Source organism: Tursiops truncatus, chromosome 20 (genome assembly GCF_011762595.2).
Source record: "Tursiops truncatus isolate mTurTru1 chromosome 20, mTurTru1.mat.Y, whole genome shotgun sequence".
Lineage (NCBI taxonomy): Eukaryota > Metazoa > Chordata > Mammalia > Artiodactyla > Delphinidae > Tursiops > Tursiops truncatus.
Genome location: NC_047053.1, coordinates 14,823,157 through 14,844,274, shown reverse-complemented (window position 1 = coordinate 14,844,274; position 21,118 = coordinate 14,823,157). Strand labels below are relative to the sequence as shown.

At 40.6% G+C, this 21,118-nt stretch overlaps 1 protein-coding gene across 3 annotated transcripts in view; it reads right to left on the bottom strand.

Annotated features, from left to right (window-relative positions):
* SSH2 (slingshot protein phosphatase 2) overlaps positions 1-21,118 on the bottom strand; it is a 245,432-nt gene that overhangs the window by 64,150 nt on the left and 160,164 nt on the right. For all 3 annotated transcript variants that reach the window (XM_033847851.2, XM_033847852.2, XM_019926975.3), the window contains one exon: positions 4,191-4,294. In XM_033847851.2, coding sequence (XP_033703742.1) covers positions 4,191-4,294 — 104 coding nt within the window. The remainder of the gene's footprint in view (positions 1-4,190; positions 4,295-21,118) is intronic.

The window sequence follows — 21,118 nt, the reverse complement described above, 5'->3', positions numbered from 1 at the left end:
CTGGAGCCTGTGCTCTGCAACAAGAGAGGCCCCGACAGTGAGAGGCCTGCGCACTGCGATGAAGAGTGGTCCCCGCTTGCCACAACTAGAGAAAGCCCTCGCACAGAAATGAAGACCCTACACAGCCGAAAATAAAAAAAAAAAAAAAAAAAAAAAAGAATCTGCCTGCCAATGCAGGGGACACAGGGTCGAGCCCTGGTCTGGGAAGATCCCACATGCCACAGAGCAACTAAGCCCATGTGCCACAACTACTGAAGCCTGGACACATAGAGCCCGTGCTCCACAACAAGAGAAGCCACTGCAATGAGAAGCCCTTGAACCGCAACGAAGAGTAGCACCTGCTCGCTGCCAACTAGAGAAAGCCCATGCGCAGCAACACGGACCCAACGCAGCCAAAACTAAAATAAATAAATAAATAAATAATAGCCAATCATTATTTCAATCCTCACTTGCTTTTATACATCCTATAAAACTAAGTTGAAATTTCTTTGTATTAAACTATTATAGATTTCCTCAATTTCCCTGTTCTGTACTAGAAAATCGGAAGCTTTGGCTAGTAGGAGATAATTAGATAATGTGCTATCATAAACGATAACCATCAGAGAACAAAAAAACTTCATTCCTGACCAACCCTTTTTCAAGAGTCTAAAGTGATTAATGTGGCTGCATAATCATGGATGCCACCGTAACCTGTTCTCACATTGGTCTTGGAATCTACATACATAATTTTCATCCACGTAACTTCACAGCTGTTAATGATGAGATGAAATGCTGATATGTGCAAGAAGTAGAGAGAGACAGGAAGAGAAAAAAAAGTACGTTGGCAAACAAGTATGTTTGTCCCTTGTGGCTTGTGGGATCTTAGTTCTTCCACCAGGGACTGACCCAGGGCCCCTGGCAGTGAAAGTGCGGAGTCCTAGCCACTGGACCACCAGGGAATTCTCCCCTTTCTGTTAAAAATAAAAGAATCAGCGTGGGGAGACAAAGTGTTAGGTATAAACAATGAAGAATGACTACAGTTACAATTGAGGTAAGCAGCTCAGGCTTTTAAAAAATTAAGTTTCCTTTTGTTCTCTCAGGACAAATAACCTAAAGAAAGAATTTTCAGGATGGAGAACTTCTAGAGGAGAAACATTTCTGGGCAAACAGCAGCCCTAAGACTCCACTCCAAGCACTAGTGGCCCAAATATCTAGCTGGACCTTCTTAGAAGGTCCGACAAAAGTCAGGGAGCCCTACCCCTACAGTAGGGCTTCCTACGCGAGCTGGGTGTGTGGAAGTTCAGGTTCGCTAGTGGTGAAAAGTACTGCCATGAGGTATTTCCTCTTGGGAAACTGTCCTTCACAGAGACTAATAGAGGCAATATACCCGTACCATTAAGATCCTTTTCCTACATTTTGTTTTCATATACTTCACTGCGGGTAGCCAAGTTTTAGACTTCAGTTTGATTTTAAAGACTTTTGGTTGTTTCTCTTTAAACTGTTAGCAGACATTCACTTATAATATCACTTTTTGATTACAAAAAAGTACTTGGATATTTTTAATGAAGCCCAGATAAAATTCTAACTCGTTCAAGAAATATGCATAAGAAAGTACAATTAGACAGAGTAAGCCCTTGATCTGCTTGCAATTCTGCCATCATCTTTCAGTTACTGCCGGCTCAGCCAAGGGAGCTCCAGCTTATGTGAAGGTCTGGCTCTGTGAGCTGCATTTATACTCACACTGCCTCATCTGTTCTGGTCTGGATCACAAGTAAAGTCCATTCATCTTGTGTTAAATCTGCTTTTCTTTTTGGTATGGAGAAAGCTAAGTGAACAAGGTCAAGTAGAAACCTGGGTGGCAGCTGAAAAGCCACTGACCCCACTTACTATTACATGCCACAGAGCAATTTGCCTAACATCTTAGTCAGACACACTGGATTTAAACCAATATTTTGTCTTCTTTTTACTGTGATAAATACCCACACCAAACAGAAACCCAAAGCTCAGCTGGGTCTACTTCCTCTGTGCATTCAAGTTTTTGTGGCGTTGGGGAGGAGTTCCCCCCTTGATTCTGGTGGTTGGCGTTGAAGAGGAAGGTTTTTAGAAAATGTAGTACAAAGCTAATTTTCCAAAGAGTTTTTTCACCTGCCCCTTTTAAAATTTTTCCATGGCTGGAGAGTTTTGGTAGGAGGATAATACTGTCCAATGAGATGGATTATAATTCTGAGCTGCTACATTTGGAACTAGATGAAGGTCCAAACAAGAAGTAGGGCAGCCACTAAAATAGCTAAGATTACCTGCACTGGAGTTAAACTCACTACTGGCTCCATGGGACACAGTACTTCTGGCTTTCACCTCTGACCTACACACTCAAGGTTTACAGTCTTCTTTCTTCTCTTCTTAGTAATTCCAATTGCTTCCACTCCTGGACATCACACGTCATCAAAATGGCACATTTTGGACAATAAGCAAACACTCTTTGTATAGCACTGATTGGGATTTCTCTAATTGGTGTCCTCAGGACAACTGACTTTTTTTTCCCCCCAAAATGACACAAGTTAGGCTTGCTGTTAGAAGAGAGGCATAAGGCTGATTATCTTCATTTGAACTGTGGATATCCTATACCTGGAGACCTCTTTCTCTAGACCAACTTTCTTCAATTCTTTCTTAACCTCATCACCACAATGCACCTGACTTTAGAGAAGTCTAACATATGGAAATATTAAATGCGTACACTACTGTTAGTGGGTGTGATACAGTGATTTATAATAAAATATATATATATTTGGTCTTTGTCCAGTTCCTGGCACAGAGCTGTTAACATCATTGGAATTTCTTTTTTTTTTTTTTAACATCTTTATTGGAGTATAATTGCTATACAGTGGTCATTGGAATTTCTTAAGTGATGTGGAGCAAAGAAGGTGTCTTTTGTTCTATTAATGACTTGACTCTATGAAAGCACCTAGGGATGGGGGCTGGTTGCCAGGGGAACCAACCGTGTGATTAGAGGGTTGGAACTTCCTTATCTGGGCAGGGGAGAGGGGCTGGAAGTTCAATGGATCACCAATAGCCAACAATTGAATTAATCATACCAGTGTAATGAACCCTCCACAAAAACCCAAAAGGGCAGGGTTCAGAGTGCTTCCAGATTGGTGAACACATGGAGATTTGGGGAGGGCATACACTCAGAGAGGGCACAGAAGCTCCGTGCCCCTTCCCACATACCTTGCCCTACGCATCTCTTCCATCTGGCTGATCCTGAGTTATATCCTTTTATAATAAGCCAGTAATCCAATAAGTAAAATGTTTCTCTGAGTTCTGTGAGCTGCTCTAACAAATTAAACAAACCCAAGGAGGGGGTCATTGGAACTTCCAATCTACAGACAACCCGGACTTGTGACTGGCACCTGAAGTTGGGGGTAAGGGGGGCAGCCTTATACAACTGAGCCCTTAACCTGTGGAATCTGACACTATCTCCAGGTAGATAGTGTCAGAATTGAGGTGAATTGCAGGACACCCAGCTGGTGTCTGAGAATTGCTTGGATGTGTGGGGAAACAAGCCTCATATTGGTACTGGGTGCAGAATATTAGTGGGTTATTTCAAAATCAGAGTATTACACTTATCCCTAAGTGAACATTTATTTGATGATTCCTTATTTCTATAAAAGTCCTCTGAATTAAATTTCCAGTCTTTTTAGCGTGAACACAATCAAGAAGTAGACTCTGGTATTTAAGAACTGGTATTTTAATATGTGATATCGTAACTCTTGTTAACACAATAGTGCTACTGAATTTATTTATATTAGTAACATGCCATATTAGTCTCCTCATAACATCACTAGAGAGCAGACAGAAAAAAAAAGTCATCTTTGGTTAATCGATTTTGCATAGAGTCTGAAGAAACATCTGAACATCTTTTAGCTGATTACCAAAACCTTAATTGAGATGTCACATAAGACTTCATTAGTGTATTTTTGTGCCTGATTATTTTTCCAACAAAAATTTATTGTTGAACATCTACTTCGTGTATAAGGTATTCTGCTAAGTGCCAGAAATATGGTCCATGAGAGCGAAAGAAAAGTGATTACAGCATAGTACAATGTTTTCTTTCACCATTACAGAACTGTTGAAGAAATGGCGATGAGGTACTCAGTCTTTTAGAACAAAAGGTAAAGAAACCAAGAAAAGGAGTGGCATATGTGGAGCTTTACCTGCATGCTTATTGCGTCTGTGGCTGATTCTTGGTGTGGATGAGCCATTTCCCCGTGGCAGAAAAAGGGCAGCACCTTTGACCGTTAGAAAGCTCTCGCTGATGCTATAAGGAAAAAGTAAAAATAAATAAATAAACAAGTAATTTAAGGAAGAAAATCAAACAGTAAGATGAAGACCGACTTTGGGATTGTTTTCTCTTCCCTTTTCTAAAGTTCCAACCTCATGGGATGAAGTAAAAATAAAATCAAAAGAGCCTCTGATAAACAACAAGGTCCTTCCTACTGTATAGCACAGGGAACTATATTCAATATCCTGTAATAAAGCATGATGGAAAATAATATGAAAATGAATACGTATGTGTGTGTGTATACACACACACACACACACACACACACACACACATGTATAACTGAATCACTTTCCTGTACAACAGAAACTAACACAACATTGTAAATCGACTATACTTAAATTAAAAAAAAAAGAGAGACTCTGGTTACTCACACAGTCTTGTCTACTATAATTTTTCTGAAACAAAACTTACAATATTCTATATACATTACACGGTAGCAGTTAAGAGTGAAGGCTTTGGAAATATAGGGTAAAGGCTCTGGAACCAGACTGCCTGGGTTTGAATCCTAGCTCTACTACTTCCTACTTGAGTGAATTTTAGGGGGCCTAAGTTTCTTTACCTATAAAACAGGGATTAATAAATAAATTGAGGTTGTTGTGAGGAATCAATAAGAATAAGAAGCTTCTTAGAGTGGTGCCCTTAATAAATATTACTTTAACAACTAACAGAGCTAACAGATCTATGGTTATCAATAACTAATAGATCTATGGTTGTCAATAATGGTGTTTCAACAGCATTCTAATCAGACGTGAAATACGATACAATGCTTAGCTACTAATAATAGATCCAAAGTTTGCATAAAAGACTTATATTTAAAATATACACACATCACACTAAAGTGTTACTCAAAATTTTACTTTCACAAACTTGCATTTCCATATGATTGAAAAGGAGTAGTGCACAGGAAGTCTGGTCAACCCATGGAGTTTGCCCTCCATGTTAACATCCTTTATGTGAATGATAGCTCAACAGAAGTGGGGAACTACTGCTCAGCAGAGAGGCTATTCAAAATACAATTACTAGTGGATATCCACAGAAAACAGAAATTGTATCTAAATTATTTCATATCGACAGACTTAGCCTTTCAATGTTATCTACAGAATCTGAAAAGGATAGAACTTCTAAGTCATTAATGGCAAAGTTTAGAAACACATAATGAAGGATTCCAAGATTGCTTGCGAGTACACCATTCAGTGTTAGCTAATGTATTGTAAATTACACTGTGCTCCCTACTCAACATTTCCACTTGGAAAACTAATTGGCATTTCAAATTTACACTGCCAAAACTATTCTCTTGAGTCCCCTGCAAACCTGATCCCTAGCTTCATCCATCCAAGTTGTTTGGTACAAACATATAACAGTCGTCCTTGGTTTCTCTATTTCCAATAATATATATCTAATCCATCAACAAGACCTATGAGATTTACTTTCAGATACATCTTGAATCTGCCCATGTAGCTCCATTACTACTCTGACAATGGTCCAGGGTACCACTGTTTTTCACTTAGACTACCGTTAAAACGTTTTCTTTTATTACAGAAAATTTCAGACATATACAAAGTAGAGGTAATAATACATGAGCCCCCCACATTCTCATACATTTCAGCTTCAATTCATGGGCAATTCTGCTTTTTCTATATCTTTACCCCTTTTGCCCTATCCCTGAAGTGAAACTAACCCCAGACATTATATCAGCAAAAATCCTCTAAACTGGTCTGTCTGCAACTATTTCTGTATCACTACTATCCACTTACCAAACAGCAACCAGAGTGCTTTAAAATATACAGATAAATATCATATAATGTCACTTTCCTGCTTAAAACCCACCAACAGCTTCCCTTTTTATGTATAAATTAAACCTGAAGTCCTTAGCTGGGACCTCAGGGCCCTGTTAACAGCTGATAAGAAGTTATTTCTCTGGTCTTATACCATCTCCCCTTTTGTTCACTATGACCTGGTTGCACTAGCCTTCTTTCTGTTTCTTCTATATTTCAGGCCCCTTCTGAGGGCCTCTGTGCTCTTTGTTTTCTACTTGGGACACTTTTCTCCTGGCCTGTCACTATTTAAGTCACAGCTCCAATATCATCACCTCTCACCCCATCCCAATCATACTCTATCCTGTTGTCCTGTTTTGTTTCCTTCAGGATATTTATCATAAGCTAAAATTATATTTATTCACTTGTGTACTTGATTGTGGTCATCTCCCTATGATAGAATATAAGCTCCATGAAGAATAAGACTTTATTTTGCTCAGCACTGTTGTATCTTCAACACTGGAAATAGTGCCAAGCACATATTAAGTGCTTGACAGATATTTGATGGGTAAATGAATTCATCCCAGGGTTTTTTTCCCCCCATACTCTTTTATCTGACCCATCCCTGAAACAGGAATTGTAATTTAGGACAAGAAAATAGAAATTCTGTAATCTCACAGGTAAAAAGTAATGATTACAGAATTCAATATATGTGGCAGATTACTGGGCGGTAAAATACAAATGTGTGATGATAAATTAATCGATTAAATGAAATTAAATCATCTCTATAACAGTTGTCAGTCCTTGATTCAATTTTATCGTTTAATCATGTGGCATGAAGCTGATATACCTTTAAGGTAACTTGCCAAATAGACTGGAATATGTCTTCTAAAAACAAACACAAGACTCCACAGCGGCCACTTTACAATTCTGCGTGCTGGCTGACTTTGTTTTGTTTTGTTTTCATCTTTAAATAAAGCATTGCACTCTTGTGGTCTGTTGCACAAGTCTTGTCTCTTGTTACATTTGTGGTATGCACATGTCACCCTGCTGTGGGTCACTCTGTTTCACTCACATTACAGGAACAACCTAAAACAAAATGTCTGAGCGACAGGATGAGTGGGGTACACCACAGACAGGAAATGACATTCACACTGCTGCCAACACAGCAACTGTCTGTTTTACTAAACGAAAATATTTTAAAAATAAAGGCTAAATAGTTACCTATCAGCAGGCAAGTTACAGCTATGGGCACTTTGGTTTCCAGTACGCAAAGGGGTCTCTACATCTACTAAAGAAGTATATTTGTTGAGAGCTTATTTCAGTCATTCTTTTTGTAAGACAAAAGTAGTTTCTCTTTGACAAACACACCAACTTCCTGGTTTTTAGACTTCTGGAATATTATTCTTAGATACATTTGTGGCTTATGCTTTAAAGCATATTTCTTAAGTGTCTTCTTTAAAATGTATGTAGGGCTTCCCTGGTGGCACAGTGGTTGAGAGTCCGCCTGCAGATATAGGGGACACGGGTTCGTGCCCCGGTCCGGGAGGATCCCACATGCCGCGGAGCGGCTGGGCCCGTGGGCCATGGCCGCTGGGCCTGCGCGTCCGGAGCCTGTGCTCCGCAACGGGAGAGGCCACAGCAGTGACAGGCCCGTGTACAGCAAAAAAATAAATAAATAAATAAAATAAAATAAAATGTATGTAGTGCTTTCACAAGGGGAGGATTGGGGTGGAGGACAAGGGCCCTTGGTTAACTCAAAGCTACCTGGAAAATTTCTGATTATAAAAGAAAAACCAGGAGTCAAAGTCACAATTGGTATAAGGGAAAAGATGCCGTTCTATTTGAGTCATTTATACAAATCTCAATAAACTTTTCTGATACAATAAAATGCACAGCAGGTCCAGCTGGGCCAGGAGACTGCCCTAGTAGGTGCGATCTAGGCCCCCAGAGAGTCATGGCAGATACACTCTGGATGGTACGATCAATCCTCTTTATTCTGTGGCCCCAGATTATGACTCCCCAGTTATCACAAAAGTGGCATAAACTGTTGATCACAAGGGGACCAGGAATGAAAGTGTAGCTAATTACAAAAAACGCTTTTCGTCACTGAAAAAAAGTCAAAGTTCTATAAACGCTATCAAAGATGGGATGGCAACATGGTGGCATGGAAGTGAAAAAATAAAATTCGAAATCACCAGAGTTTAGGAGGATCAATTTCAACTTGAAAATTAAATGCTTTATTTGCATATGAAGAAAATAATATGTATATTTAATCACATGTACTTCAGTGTAAGGTAAAGGCTTAGTATATCTTGCTAGAATAGTGAGAGACATTTATGTAAATATTTGTCTTTCTGAAGCATCTGGCTAAAGATTCAATCAACACAGAGTTGGTCTCTAATTTAAAATCTAGAAAGGCAGGTGAAAACTTTTACATGTTTTCTGAACTGACCAGTTATCTAGAGCCTGGCCCAGGAAGAAGAATGCTCCAGTAAATTCTATGGAGCCATCTGTATGTGATTACAGATGTCCAAGTTAAACACAAACCTCAAAGGACTTAAGAACCCCCATATTAAGGAAAACACAAGATAAAGAACATTCTCCAAATCTAAAGTTGGAGAGTCATTAGCTGCTTGATGAGAAAATGACAAGGATCATCTTTCTAACACAGTGACAGTGACATTCTCCAGTTTTTATCAGAATACGTCTGAAGAACATCTACCCTTCCCTTGCCATAAGATCACTTGCTCAACAAATGGAAAGTCATCCCTAGTTTGATACATGAACTGAGCTAATAACAGCTAACTTGAGTAGATGCCAACTGTATGCCAGGCACTGAGCTAAGCACTTTACATTATTTCATTTAACCTTCACAACAATCCTATGAAGTAGGTACTATTTTTTACCCCCAGTTTACACATAAGAGACTGAGGGGCTCAGAGGTGGTAAATTATCTGCCCAAGATCATACAGCTAGCTAGCAATCCTCTGAGTAAAGATTCAAACCAAGTTCTGACTTGAAAGCTCATGCTCTGAATCACTCACTCTCTATTATGTTGTTCTAGTTTTATGATATAGTTTATGGAAGATGAAACACAATGCCTTCCCTACAGAACTTTTCAACAGCACAGAATTGAAAAGTAGAGACAGAAGTGAAAGAAAAGGACTGAAATCCATTCAGATCTCAACTCTTATTCCTTTTTTGTTCCCCCTATCAAGGCCATGAACAGAAAGACTTTACTGAGGGGAATGAAGAACATCTGGCTGAGAGATGAATCCAGATGGGCTGGACAGCAGAGAAAAGAACTGGGAATGACAGTAGCGTTTTAGTCTCAAAAACAGAGGAAGGAGCACTCTGTTTTAAATAATTTGGGAAAGCACTCTGTGCCAATCCCTCCCAATCAAAAGCACTTTGCAAAGCATGAAACTCGTTAACTGGCAGTTTCTTCTCAGGCAAAGTGTAGAGGAAAAGGTCAACTAAGTGAAGAAAATACTTAACTGTTCTCAGGTTAGAATAACCTTTGAGGAATGTGGCCAGGGTGGTCATCCATGACCAGCAGGAAGGCCAAGGAAGCAAAACAAAGCAATGACACACCTGGCCAAACTGCTACATGTTAGTTTGACAGACAGTCTTCTGTTTTACATGTAACACACGAGATGAAATGAATCATTCACTATGGGAAATCAAGTTTCATAAAGTGGGTGTAATGCTTTTACTTTAACATTAAAATGAAGAAAGTAGATTTTCATGTTTATAATGTTTCTAATGCCAAACTCTTGAGTTTGTTTGGCATTTCTGCCTGAAGCCAAAATTCATAGGTAAATTATTGTGTAATACTGAGGGCACAAAATGTTATTGCACAAGGTAAGCTAGTTAGCATTTATGTAAAATTCGAATACACATAATCTGAACTGTTATATTTTTATCTTGAAGAATATTCACTTATGGGAAACTTGCAAATACATTCCACTCTCCTAACAACACTCTCCCTTTCCTGATAAGCTTTCTCTGCTAATTTAGTTGCTTAATTTCAGATTCAAGGTACTAGGGCAGCTCTGTCAATCCCATTAGGTGGAAAGGAATTCATGTCCCCACTCAGTGTGACCACATCCCACAGAAAGGTAAGTTCATAATAAAAAGTTTCAAATATCAGACCAGAGGCCAAAGGACTACAGAGCTATCAATACTAGTGCCTACTGAAAAAGTCTGGCTAAATCCAAAAAACAGGAAGGACAAAATCACTGTGCCTTGATGGATGAAACATGGCTACAAAAGTCAAAAGCACACTTCAGGTAGTGAGAAAAGTTTGATTCTGTAATCCTAAAGAAATTTAGATTACAACGGGAGAAAATCCAAACCCAAATACTGTATGCACTATTCTCTGTAATTAAACAATCCCCAACCCCATCTCCAACATACAGGCCATACGTTCAAGTGACAGTGTTGGAATCGCAATGGATACCTGGGACCCTCTCTGCACCCCGGACATAAACTCCCAGATACATGCCTATGAATGCAGGCAGCAGGATTTTTTCTCTATCAGCAGACAAGCAGAGGCTGGTGTACATTAGTAAACTGGTTATTGGCAAAGTGGATAAGAGCTTAAGGCAGTTCTTATTCATTAACTACAACCACCAGACCATTTTAGTTCCAGCTAATCTTCCTCTTAAACTCTGTTGCACAATGCCCAGCACAACTACCTTCAGTTGCAGCTATTTTCCCCCCTTTCCTATTTTTCTACAATCTAAGAGGAAAAAAAAAAAGGTCTGTCTGTTCAAGGCTGAGGGACAAATGCCATCAGGACTAATCTTCCCGGTCCTTTCCCTACAGACGATAAATTGGAGGGGGAAAAACCCCAGAATATTCCTTTTTGAATGTTCATTTACTGATAAGATCTTGTAACCATCCCATTTTTGCCTCAAACATGTACATCTTAGAAATGTCCAGATAGAAACACAATCTAGGATCAATAATTTTATCACTGGCCGTACAATTCAACCTTCCAATTACTACAGATGGGGGCACATCTGAGTTGACATTTGTGGTTTCTGGCTGTCCAGCAATAGAGCTCTCCTTTCTAATTTCACCCTAGTCTCCTTTTGGGAATGTGCCTGGTCATGGTGACCCTCCAACTCTGGAACTGCAAGGGGCCTTGCAGGAAGCTGGCATGTGGTTTAAGCTTGGCCAGTTGGAAACTCTCTCCTGAATCTCAGGCAAGTGACCCAAGTGAGTAGGGAGAATGGGGGATGGTCACATTCATAGTGGGGAGAGTAGCAAGGTACAGCACAGTCGACTCCTGCTCCTGGGCGTTCCTTGAATGCCCTTTGCTCCTGCCTGTTCTCTAAGTTTGGTCTTCTAGTCTCCCATCCATTAGGTAAGCTCTGACATCCTTCTAAGAAATATTTTGCTTAAGATAGTTAAAATTCAGGGCTTCCCTGGTGGCGCAGTGGTTGAGAGTCCGCCTGCCGATGCAGGGGACACGGGTTCGTGCCCTGGTCTGGGAGGATCCCACATGCCGCGGAGCGGCTGAGCCTGTGAGCCATGGCCGCTGAGCCTGCGCGTCCGGAGCCTGTTGCTCCGCAACGGGAGAGGCCACAACAGTGAGAGGCCCGCGTACCGCAAAAAAAAAGATAGTTAAAATTCATTTCTGAGCTTGCAACAAAGAATTGGTACATCAACTGAAGTTCAGAGATGTGAATGACTTGCCCCAAGTCACACAGCTAGATAGCAGTGGAGCATAGACTAAGGCCCATGTCATCTGAAACCCAGGGCGGCACTTTAACCCTTTATCGTAAGTTAGCGGTTACCATAACAGGACATATTTGCTGACTTAATAATCTGAAGCTACCAGAAGTTAAAAACACATCTGGTCAGTTCATCTAAAGAGAACAAAGGCAGGATTTCATGGCAAAGCCTGGTGTGATATTTGTTCTACTTTTCATGGTATCCTGAAAACAAAGTTCAGGTCTGGATAGGGAAATATTTAGACATACTCCCATGAGGCAAATACTTTCATGCTGTTTCTTAAAGTTGCTTCTTTTTTCTTTTTCCTTTAGTATGTTTGTTGGATATTAAACATTGCTTTAAAAAAATATCAAAAACTAGATGCCAAAAACAAGAAGTAAGAAAGACCATGAGGCCTAGGCAGGAGGGCAAGAAAGCCTACATGGGAAAAGAAGTGGATGCCTGACCAGCCCTTGGTTCCTCTGCAGTCTTCTCTCAGACTAAAGGTGCTTCTTTCTAGATGTTGTCTGGTCATATACACACCCGACCTCGTGTCAGGGATTAAAAGTTTTTAGATTTTGGTTTGGAGTTTTGAAGTTCTACCAAATAATGAAAGGTCAGAGCTGGAGGGCCCTCAGAGAGGGTCTAGGTCATGGCTCCAACGGGTAGTAGGCGGGCCTAATTCAGCACATTTTGTGAGACCAGCACAGATGTAAAATCATTTTAATTTCTGAATACCTTTGAGAAGAGCAGCCACTCTCTCCAGCTCCTCCAGGCAGCCACCACCCCTGGAATTACACTGAGAAGTCTGGCCCCCAAACACTTCTGAGTTTGAGCTAAGATTCAGAGACCAGAACTTCTCGTGGCACTACTGCCACTTTCTAATCTCTGTCCCTTTGCAGCCACTCTACCAAGTCTCAGCCTCATCTCCAACAGCCACCTGCCAATATTCCACCTACCCCTCCTCAGAGAAATAAAAACAAATACTCCCCCCTCTCCCACCTCCACCAAAAAAAAAAACAAAAACGAAAACCGCAGGTGCCTATGAAAGGAGTTGGTTTCAGGCACTTCCTGACACAACGGACCCTAGTCCGCCTGATGACTGACAGTGCTGGGGAGTTTTGTTTTCAAGAAGGTCCTCCTCCAAGGAGTCGAGAAACCACCTCAGCTCAAAGGAGCCCATTTCCTTTACAGGCTGAATTAATAAAGCTTCTCAGTCCTGTGGCCCAAAACTCTAGACCTAAATACTTTTCTTTCAAAAAGGTAAAGCCTAAAAGCTGTCTGAACCAAAGACTAAATGACCTAAACAGTTCTTTCTCAGTATTTAAAATGCTGGATGTACACGGATCACCAAGAGACATGACCAACATTACTTAGCACCAAATTTTAAATAGTTGGTGGGATTAAACAAAAAACAAAAGAAGATTAACTAAGAAAAACTGTTCAGCATTTGAAATGTTATTTCATTTGCATGATTCAACAAATGCCTTTCCAGGTATTTTAAACACACCTGCAGAAGGAATGTAAGTTGGGCTTTTAAGCACTTGGCCAAAACATCAACCCCTGCTTTCAGACCATTTCTCTTTCACCTTTACGCAAAGCCTCTTGTGAGGCTCAGGGCAACTTCTAGTCTTTGTTGCTGTCACCTTCTGACATCCTTGTCACTAGCTTTAATTTACTCCTTATTTTGCTCAATCTTCTCTCTTTTAACCCTGATTCCTACTACAATCTTAACAGATTCCATTGTTCATAGAGATGAACATCCAACAGCTTGTCCCCAAATTTCTTGTCCCCTTGATCTTCAAACACCTTCACCTGGACTCCATTTAGACTTCTAATTCCCAGAGTCCCTTTCGAAGGCATCAGAGTTTGATGGACTTGATTTCAGAAGCCAAACTCCCACTTTCTGACTACAACCCCCTCTCTTGTGACCTTCATGTGTTCACTCTCTCTTCAACCTGGTTGAGACTCCGGCCCCTTGATTTCTCAGTTTTTTCCCAAGCCATCTACCTCTTTTTGGCTTTTCTTCCTTCCCTAACCAACCTAGTCCCATGTCCTATTTCCTAACTGGTTTCCCTGCAATCTGTTCTCTTTGTTTCTGAATTCTCTTCATAATACTAACTACAGCTTAAAATTATAGTATTTTTTGATGACTTATTTATAATTTTCTGTATGAGCAGCAAGCTCCTTGAGCGGGAACAACTGCCTTGTTTAATGTTCTCTCTCTAACGTCTAGCATAGTACCTGACACTAAGTGCACGTGCAATAAATATATATTGAATAAATGAAAGGCAGCCCAATGTTTAAGGAGATTATGAAACCATGCCTCTGGATGCCGGCGCACATCCATGGTCTCAGTGACAGAGATATCAGAGATGACAGCAACAACGCTGAGTTGACTCAGCTGGGCAGTTAATCCCTCCAGACACAGCCCCCCTACCATTTCCATCCCTACCTGCTCCAAACCCTCCTCACTCTCAAGTCCCATCACAACTCCTGTTTCCTTCAACTCTCCACTTAACCTGGTCTTCTACACCATCAAGAAATGGAGGCTAGCTGGTGTGATTTCTCCCAATTATTGATACTTTCCCTCACCTGCGGACTTACCGCCTTTCTCCAATCTGAGAATGATGCATCCAGCTGTCAAAAGTCAACCCTCTCACCTGTGTCCTTGACCCCATTCCCTTGTATCCTAGTTTTACCAATTAGTCACCCCTCTCTCTAGTGACCGCTTCTCCTCAGCCCAGAAACATGCTCAACTCTGTTCTTTCACATCCTTAAAACAAAACCCTGACTTGATCTTGTGTCCCCTTCTAAGTTCTCTTCTTTATTACAGCAAGTCTATACTTGCTGTCTCCATTTTCTTCCCTTGTCAGTCTTTTTTTTCTGCTGCCATCTTGCTTCTGTCCCACCTCTGAAACTCCTCCCCATCCTAAGTCTGCCAGTGATTTCCCAAGTGATAGATCCGAAGGACAAAGATCCTTGTCTTAGCTTGACACCAATTTCTGTTTTTCATTTAGCACCTGGAGCCTTGATGAGCACTAGCAAATCCCTTTCTCCTTTTTGAGACTCTCTCCTCTTAGTGTCTAAGACACTGAACCAACTTGGTACTTCTCTAAGCATCCCAGCTCGAGATCCTCTGCCAGATACCCTACCCTACCCTGCTCACTGCTCTTACACCAGACAGATTGTCTGACCTTCACAGTGCTCTGAAACTCATTTGCAACTAATTGTACTTAAAAATCAGAATTTCCAGCTTCTCTTGAAAGATGAGAATATCTGAACACATATGTCCACCTTCATGCCTAGCAAAAACTGGCCAGAGCTGCACAGTGGCTGCCCCTTTAGATATCACATGATGGTAAGTGCTACAGAGAAAAGCAGCAGAGTAACAGTGAGCGCTGCTGTATGTATTTGTGTTATAAGGTATGCCCAGGGAAAGTCTCTCTGATGACGTTTGAGCAGAGATGTGTAGCAAGTAAGGGAGGTGGCTGTGTGGCTGTTTGGGGAAACAACATTAAAAGTAGAGGGAGCAGCAAATGCAAAGGCTCTGAAGTGCACTTGGCTGGTTTGGGAAATAGCAAGGAGGTCAACAGCACTGAAGTGTAGTGAGCCAAAGACGTGTGGTAGAAGATGAAATCAAAGAGATAGGGAAGGGCAAGTGGCACAGGTCTCAGTGTCTCCACTTCATTTGTAATTTGGCTTCCAAGGCACTGTAGTTGAGATTTTCTTTAGTTAGTCAAATCCAATGGGCATTTTTCAGTCCTAATCTTTCTTGACCATTTGATATCGTTGATGACCTTGTAATATTCTTTCTTTGTATTCCTCCTATGCTTCTATTCCTTCACATTTTCATTTGTGGGCTCCTATTCTTTTGCCAACCTCTTAAATATGTTGTCTTCTATCATTTCCTTGTCATTCTTCTTCTTGCTCTATATATACTCTTTTGGATGCCCTCATCCACTTTCATGGCCACCCTGTCCTATAAAGGATAAAGGACGACTCCTGACTAGTTAGCTACTGATAGATAACAAATTACCCTAAAACTTGGAAGCCTAAAGCAACAAAATCATGTATTATCTCACACAGTTTCTGTGGGTTAAGAGTCCAGGAGCAGGCCAGCTGGTGGTTCTGGCTCAGGGTCTCTTATGAGAATGAAGTAATCTAAAGCCTAGACCGGGGCTGGGAAGATCTGCTTCGCTTCCAAGATTGCTCCCTTACATGGCTATTGATAGGAGGCCTCAGCTCTCTGCCATGCAATGGTCTGCTTGACTAACCTTATGACATGGCAGCTGTCTTTCCCCTGAGTAAGTGATCCCAGGAGGAACAAGGCAGAAGTGCGGTATTTCATGTCTTAACCTTGGAAGTGACACACCATAATTTCTGCAATATCCTATTAGTTACATAGGTCAGCTCTAATGCAGGAGGGAACTACACAGGGATGTAAATAGTGGGAGGCAAGAATCATTGCGAACGATCACTGAGGCCTGACTGTCTCGCCTCCCAAATTGGTTCTCTAGCTCAGATTTATCACCAAAGCCCCAGACCTGTACAGTAAGCTGTCTACTGAATAGCTATTGTTTGTTGATGATAATGGCAACAACTCTGCCATTAACTTCACAAACTTTTTTTGTGAAAACCTGGAATTGGGTACAATGACATGTCCATCAAAACGTTCTCTCCGAGAGTTGTGTGACGGTGGTGGAAGTGGTTAGGTGCTGGCTCTGAGCACTATGAAGTAAACTTAAAGATGCTGTAACTATCATTTACTGAGTACCCGCCCTGTGTCAGGCATGGTGCCTGGTGCTTTACAATCACCCTCTCACAACAACTCCATGAACAGAAGTTATTCTTCCCATTTCACAGATGAAGAAACAAAGGTTTTGAGGGTAACTTCCCTAAGCTTACCAATTACACAATCAGCATGACAAAGCAGGGATCAAATTTTGGCCTATTTCCAAGTTATGCTGTTTTGTTTTGTACTTTGAAACTCCACTCCATGGCTTTAGTAGTCTTGAGTTCTTTGCCTGTTTTGTACAATGCAGTCTCACTGTAGCCCACCTAGTAGGGTACCGAGAGGGTTCTAAGAAAGAATTCTCAGATTATCAGAAAACCAAGGTTTTAGGTTTTGGTTTTGGTTTTAAATTGAGTTAGTTCAGTACTACTTTACCGCAGCCTTACAAGTAATTCTCAAAATTCACTGGCCACAAAAATTTAACCCAGTCTGTAGAACGTCAGTCTATCATTTTTCCTTGCCTAACCAGTTCTTCTATAGCTGTTCTCTACCTTACTAGGCTAAGAAAATGAAATAATTTGCCAACAGGCACTCTTAAAAGTCTCTCAAAGATACTAATTCTCAAACTATCAAACCAAGGGGAAGAGAGAAAGGCATGGCAAAGTATGTTGACTCTTTTTTAAATCTACTCGCTGGTTTTCTTTACTATCCACTGCACTGTCTGACTTTTTAAAAGTCCTTGGGCAAAATCCTTATATTTGTAACTGTCTTAATGCACATTACAGATCCTTTCAGCCCCATACTGATGCACAGTGAAATCTAGGAAGAACACTGTTGCCAGTGCTTAGGTTCTGACACTTAAAAAAACAGTTAACTTTTGTAAAATAGTAATACTAGTGATGATGATGATGATGATGACTAAGGAGCAGGAGGAGGAAGAGGATGAGAAGGAAGAGAAAAAAACAAACAGCAAAAGGCAAAGTTCAAAGGACAATTTAAGGAGCTGTCAGAGAAAAGGGAAAAGAGAGAAGCAAATGGCAGGCAGTCTCTGGCCTTAATCAGCTCACATTTTTTAATCGACCTGATGTTCCTTGTTTCCTGTCTTACAGAATCATCACAGAATTGTACCACCGATACAGGTGAAAAAGTTACTCCACTTTTCCTTGCAAATTTAATTTATTGAGCTTTCCTGATGCCTGATTTAATGTTTAATAGTAAATTTTTCAAATTCACTAAATGCACATTTTTAGATAAACTCATGCAGAAGCAATGACCCACAGCACTTTCTTCCCTATTTTCCAGATAGTATTCATAAGAAATTAGAGGGCTAGGGACAAAGAGATCACACAGTAGTATTTTGCAATACTCTAGTGTGCAATATGAAGCAATGAGAATTCCAAACATTTTAGTTAGGATTTGGAAAAACAGGAAAATATTAAAATCAAAATGATTCAAGAGTAAATTAAAATTTTCCTGTGTGTTTAAATGTGGTGGAGGGAAAAATGGTAAATCATCACATATTTGCTCCAGTGTAGGAACAATCACCTAAATGTCTTTAGGTACTGGTTGAGCTAGGTCCTAAAACTACTCCAAGTGGCAACTCAGGACAAAGGAAAACATAAGGAACAAAAGGAAATTATTTTTAACTGCCAAAGGCAGGTTTTTTGCACAATAATTGGAAGGAAAGTTGCAACCCTGAGGAGGATCTTTTAACCCTCTCACATGGCCATAGACAGATAGCAAGGGTGTATGTAAGTGTTGCAGACTTCCTTAGTCATCAGGGGACCCTACACACCACAGAGGTCTACCCTTTAAATACCTAAGCACAGGGGACCACAGGAAGTCTAAAAGGAAGGTGGCTGAAGGTATTCTTAAAAGTGCATATTTTTTTTCTTTTTGGAGGACTGTATGAATTGAAATGTTTATTTATATTTATGATAAATACTGATATATGGACTAATCTGTTTCTTCTATTTACTTAGCTTTTACTTTTCTTGTATATTTCCTTTCCTCTATCAGGGTAAAGAATATATATTTTTACATGCTTATCAACATTTTAATAAATATATTTAATGCAGCAAATCAATATTTCTAGTTTGTAGATATGTTCCTTCCTAAATGAGGCTTCCCTGGGGTGGGCACAGCAATGTGCCTTGAAAGTCAATATAATTTAAAACACCAGTTTTTAAACGTTAAAATTAAAAATCCTGCACATATATGTGTCTTACTTTTAAAAATAAAGGTTGGATCTCAGCCATACTCTAAACACTAGAATACTTGGATCTAGGAAAGGAAAATAAGAGAAAGAGGACTCACTGACAAAATGCTGATAAGCTGCAATGCCCTTTCAGTAACTCAAGACCAAAAACCAAAAGATGATGCCAGGATCAGGGGAAAAAAAAGGGAAGTGGCTGAATGACAAAGTATCTGAAATTCGGCTTAAGAAAAAGGACGTAACCAGGCAAAACGGTATGCATGTAAACAATAGGAAGGTAATATGGCAGGAGTGGAGACGGCTATTAGTAAGGATGGAGGCATTGTGGGTGATTTTTTTCTTTTTGCAAATTTCTTTTTAATGATGGTTATACTGTGTTTTCAATTTTAAAAAAGAACCCAAAAAAGCGGGGGGGGGGGGGAGCAGTACAGGAAAACACACCGTGGGAACAGAGTCATGCACACAGATGTTTTGCGTAAGCTGCATTTTCAGAGACATCTGCCTTTGTACAAGACTTGAGAAAGTAAAGCTGTCGTCAACAAGTTCTCTGAAGTGATGGGTGGGGCCTGAGAGAAAGTGAGCTGTGAAGAAACCAACAATTAGTACCCTTAGGGCTCAGAAACCCACAGTTTCTTAGATTAAGTTCCTCATTTATGAGCCACCTCTCTGCCCAAAATGCTTTGCCACCAGCAATGTCTGCTACTCAAACAAGGAGGACTCAAGCTGCCCATATGTCTCCACTCAAGTGACTGAGGTTCTTTGTCAGCAGCACCACTCAGCTCTTTGCAGAGAGAGGCTATCTCTCTGTGGTAGAAGAGATAGGGCACAACCTACTGTATAAAAATCTGAGTGGGAAGCAAGCTTCCCTACTCCTCCCTTCTTGCTTCAATTCCAAATAAAAATGTTTATCATGTACAGAAAAATTCGTGTAAAAGCAAAGATAATACACTTGTTCTGCCACCTTGCTTTGCTGTATGTTAAACTTTACTTCTGTTTAATGAGATGAATATTCCTAGGTCTGTATTGTTTGTTTTTTTGTGTGTGAGGCACTGAAAGGAAAGTCCGTTGACACTGTTTTATATAGTGCCCGCTCTAACACCATGTACGGAGTATTTAATAAATGTGATCTGAAAATGACAACAGAAACAATGCTGAAGACTCAAGCACATTTCAAAGGATAATAAAGTATGAAAGTCACTCACTGTAAAACCTCTTCTCTGGTGTGTGTACATAGGGTGTGTGAGCCCTGAGGTCTGCAACACACATCACAGGGAGAGCCTGCTTTACTTGTTCTTCTTTGCAGCCTTCAATCATGCCTGATGCCAAGTGGGGAACTTCTATTCACAGAGGAACTTTCAACTTATTTGCAAAGTTCTTAACAAAGTTTTATCTGTTATCCTTTCTTGAACTTCCCTTTTCTGAGAAGTTGGGTGTGCTGTGTGGGTTACTGTCTTACATCTGCCTTCTGAGTGAGTTTACTACAAAAGATTTTAGAAACTTCTTGTTCAAGCATAGTAGCCTCTTCTAGGTTCTATATGAGCTTCCCTTACTGCTAACATGACAATGGAGCTGATAATCTGTATTTATATAAATCTGTTTGGATAAAGCTACCAAAACTGCTAATATAATCTTTTTTAAAAAATATTTATTGGGCTTCCCTGGTGGCGCAGTGGTTGAGAGTCCGCCTGTCAATGCAGGGGACACCGGTTCGTGCCCCGGTCCAGGAAGATCCCACATGCCGCGGAGTGGCTAGGCCTGTGAGCCATGGCCGCTGAGCCTGCGCGTCTGGAGCCTGTGCTCCGCAACGGGAGAGGCCACAACAGTGAGAGGCCCGTGTACCGCAAAAAAAAAAAAAAAATTTATTTATTTATTTATTTTGGCTGTGCCGGGTCTTAGTTGTAGCATGTAGGCTTCTTAGTTGCGGCATGCGGACTCTTAGTTGTGGCATGCGTGCAGGATCTAGTTCCCCGACCAGGGATGGAACCTGGGTCCCCTGCATTTGGGAGTGTGGAGTCTTAACTCACTGGACCACCAGGGAAGTCCCTATAATCTTACTATATGGTGAAAGAGTTAAGAGGGAGGGTCAAAGTAAACAAGGGGAGAGGTAAGTAGGTCATAGATCTGAGTGGTCTTATATTACTGGCCAAAGAATTTGGACTTTACCCTGAGGATAACAGAGATCCATAGTTTGCATTTCTAGAAAGATTCCTCTAACTACAGTATGGAGAATGGATTGGAAGGGGTTGAGACTTAGAAATAGGGAGACAGATGTTACTTTAGTGTTTCAGGCAAGAAGTAGAGAAGGGTAGTCTGATCTGAGCTAATGGGAATGAAGAGAAGATGGATATCTTGGGGATATTCGTCTA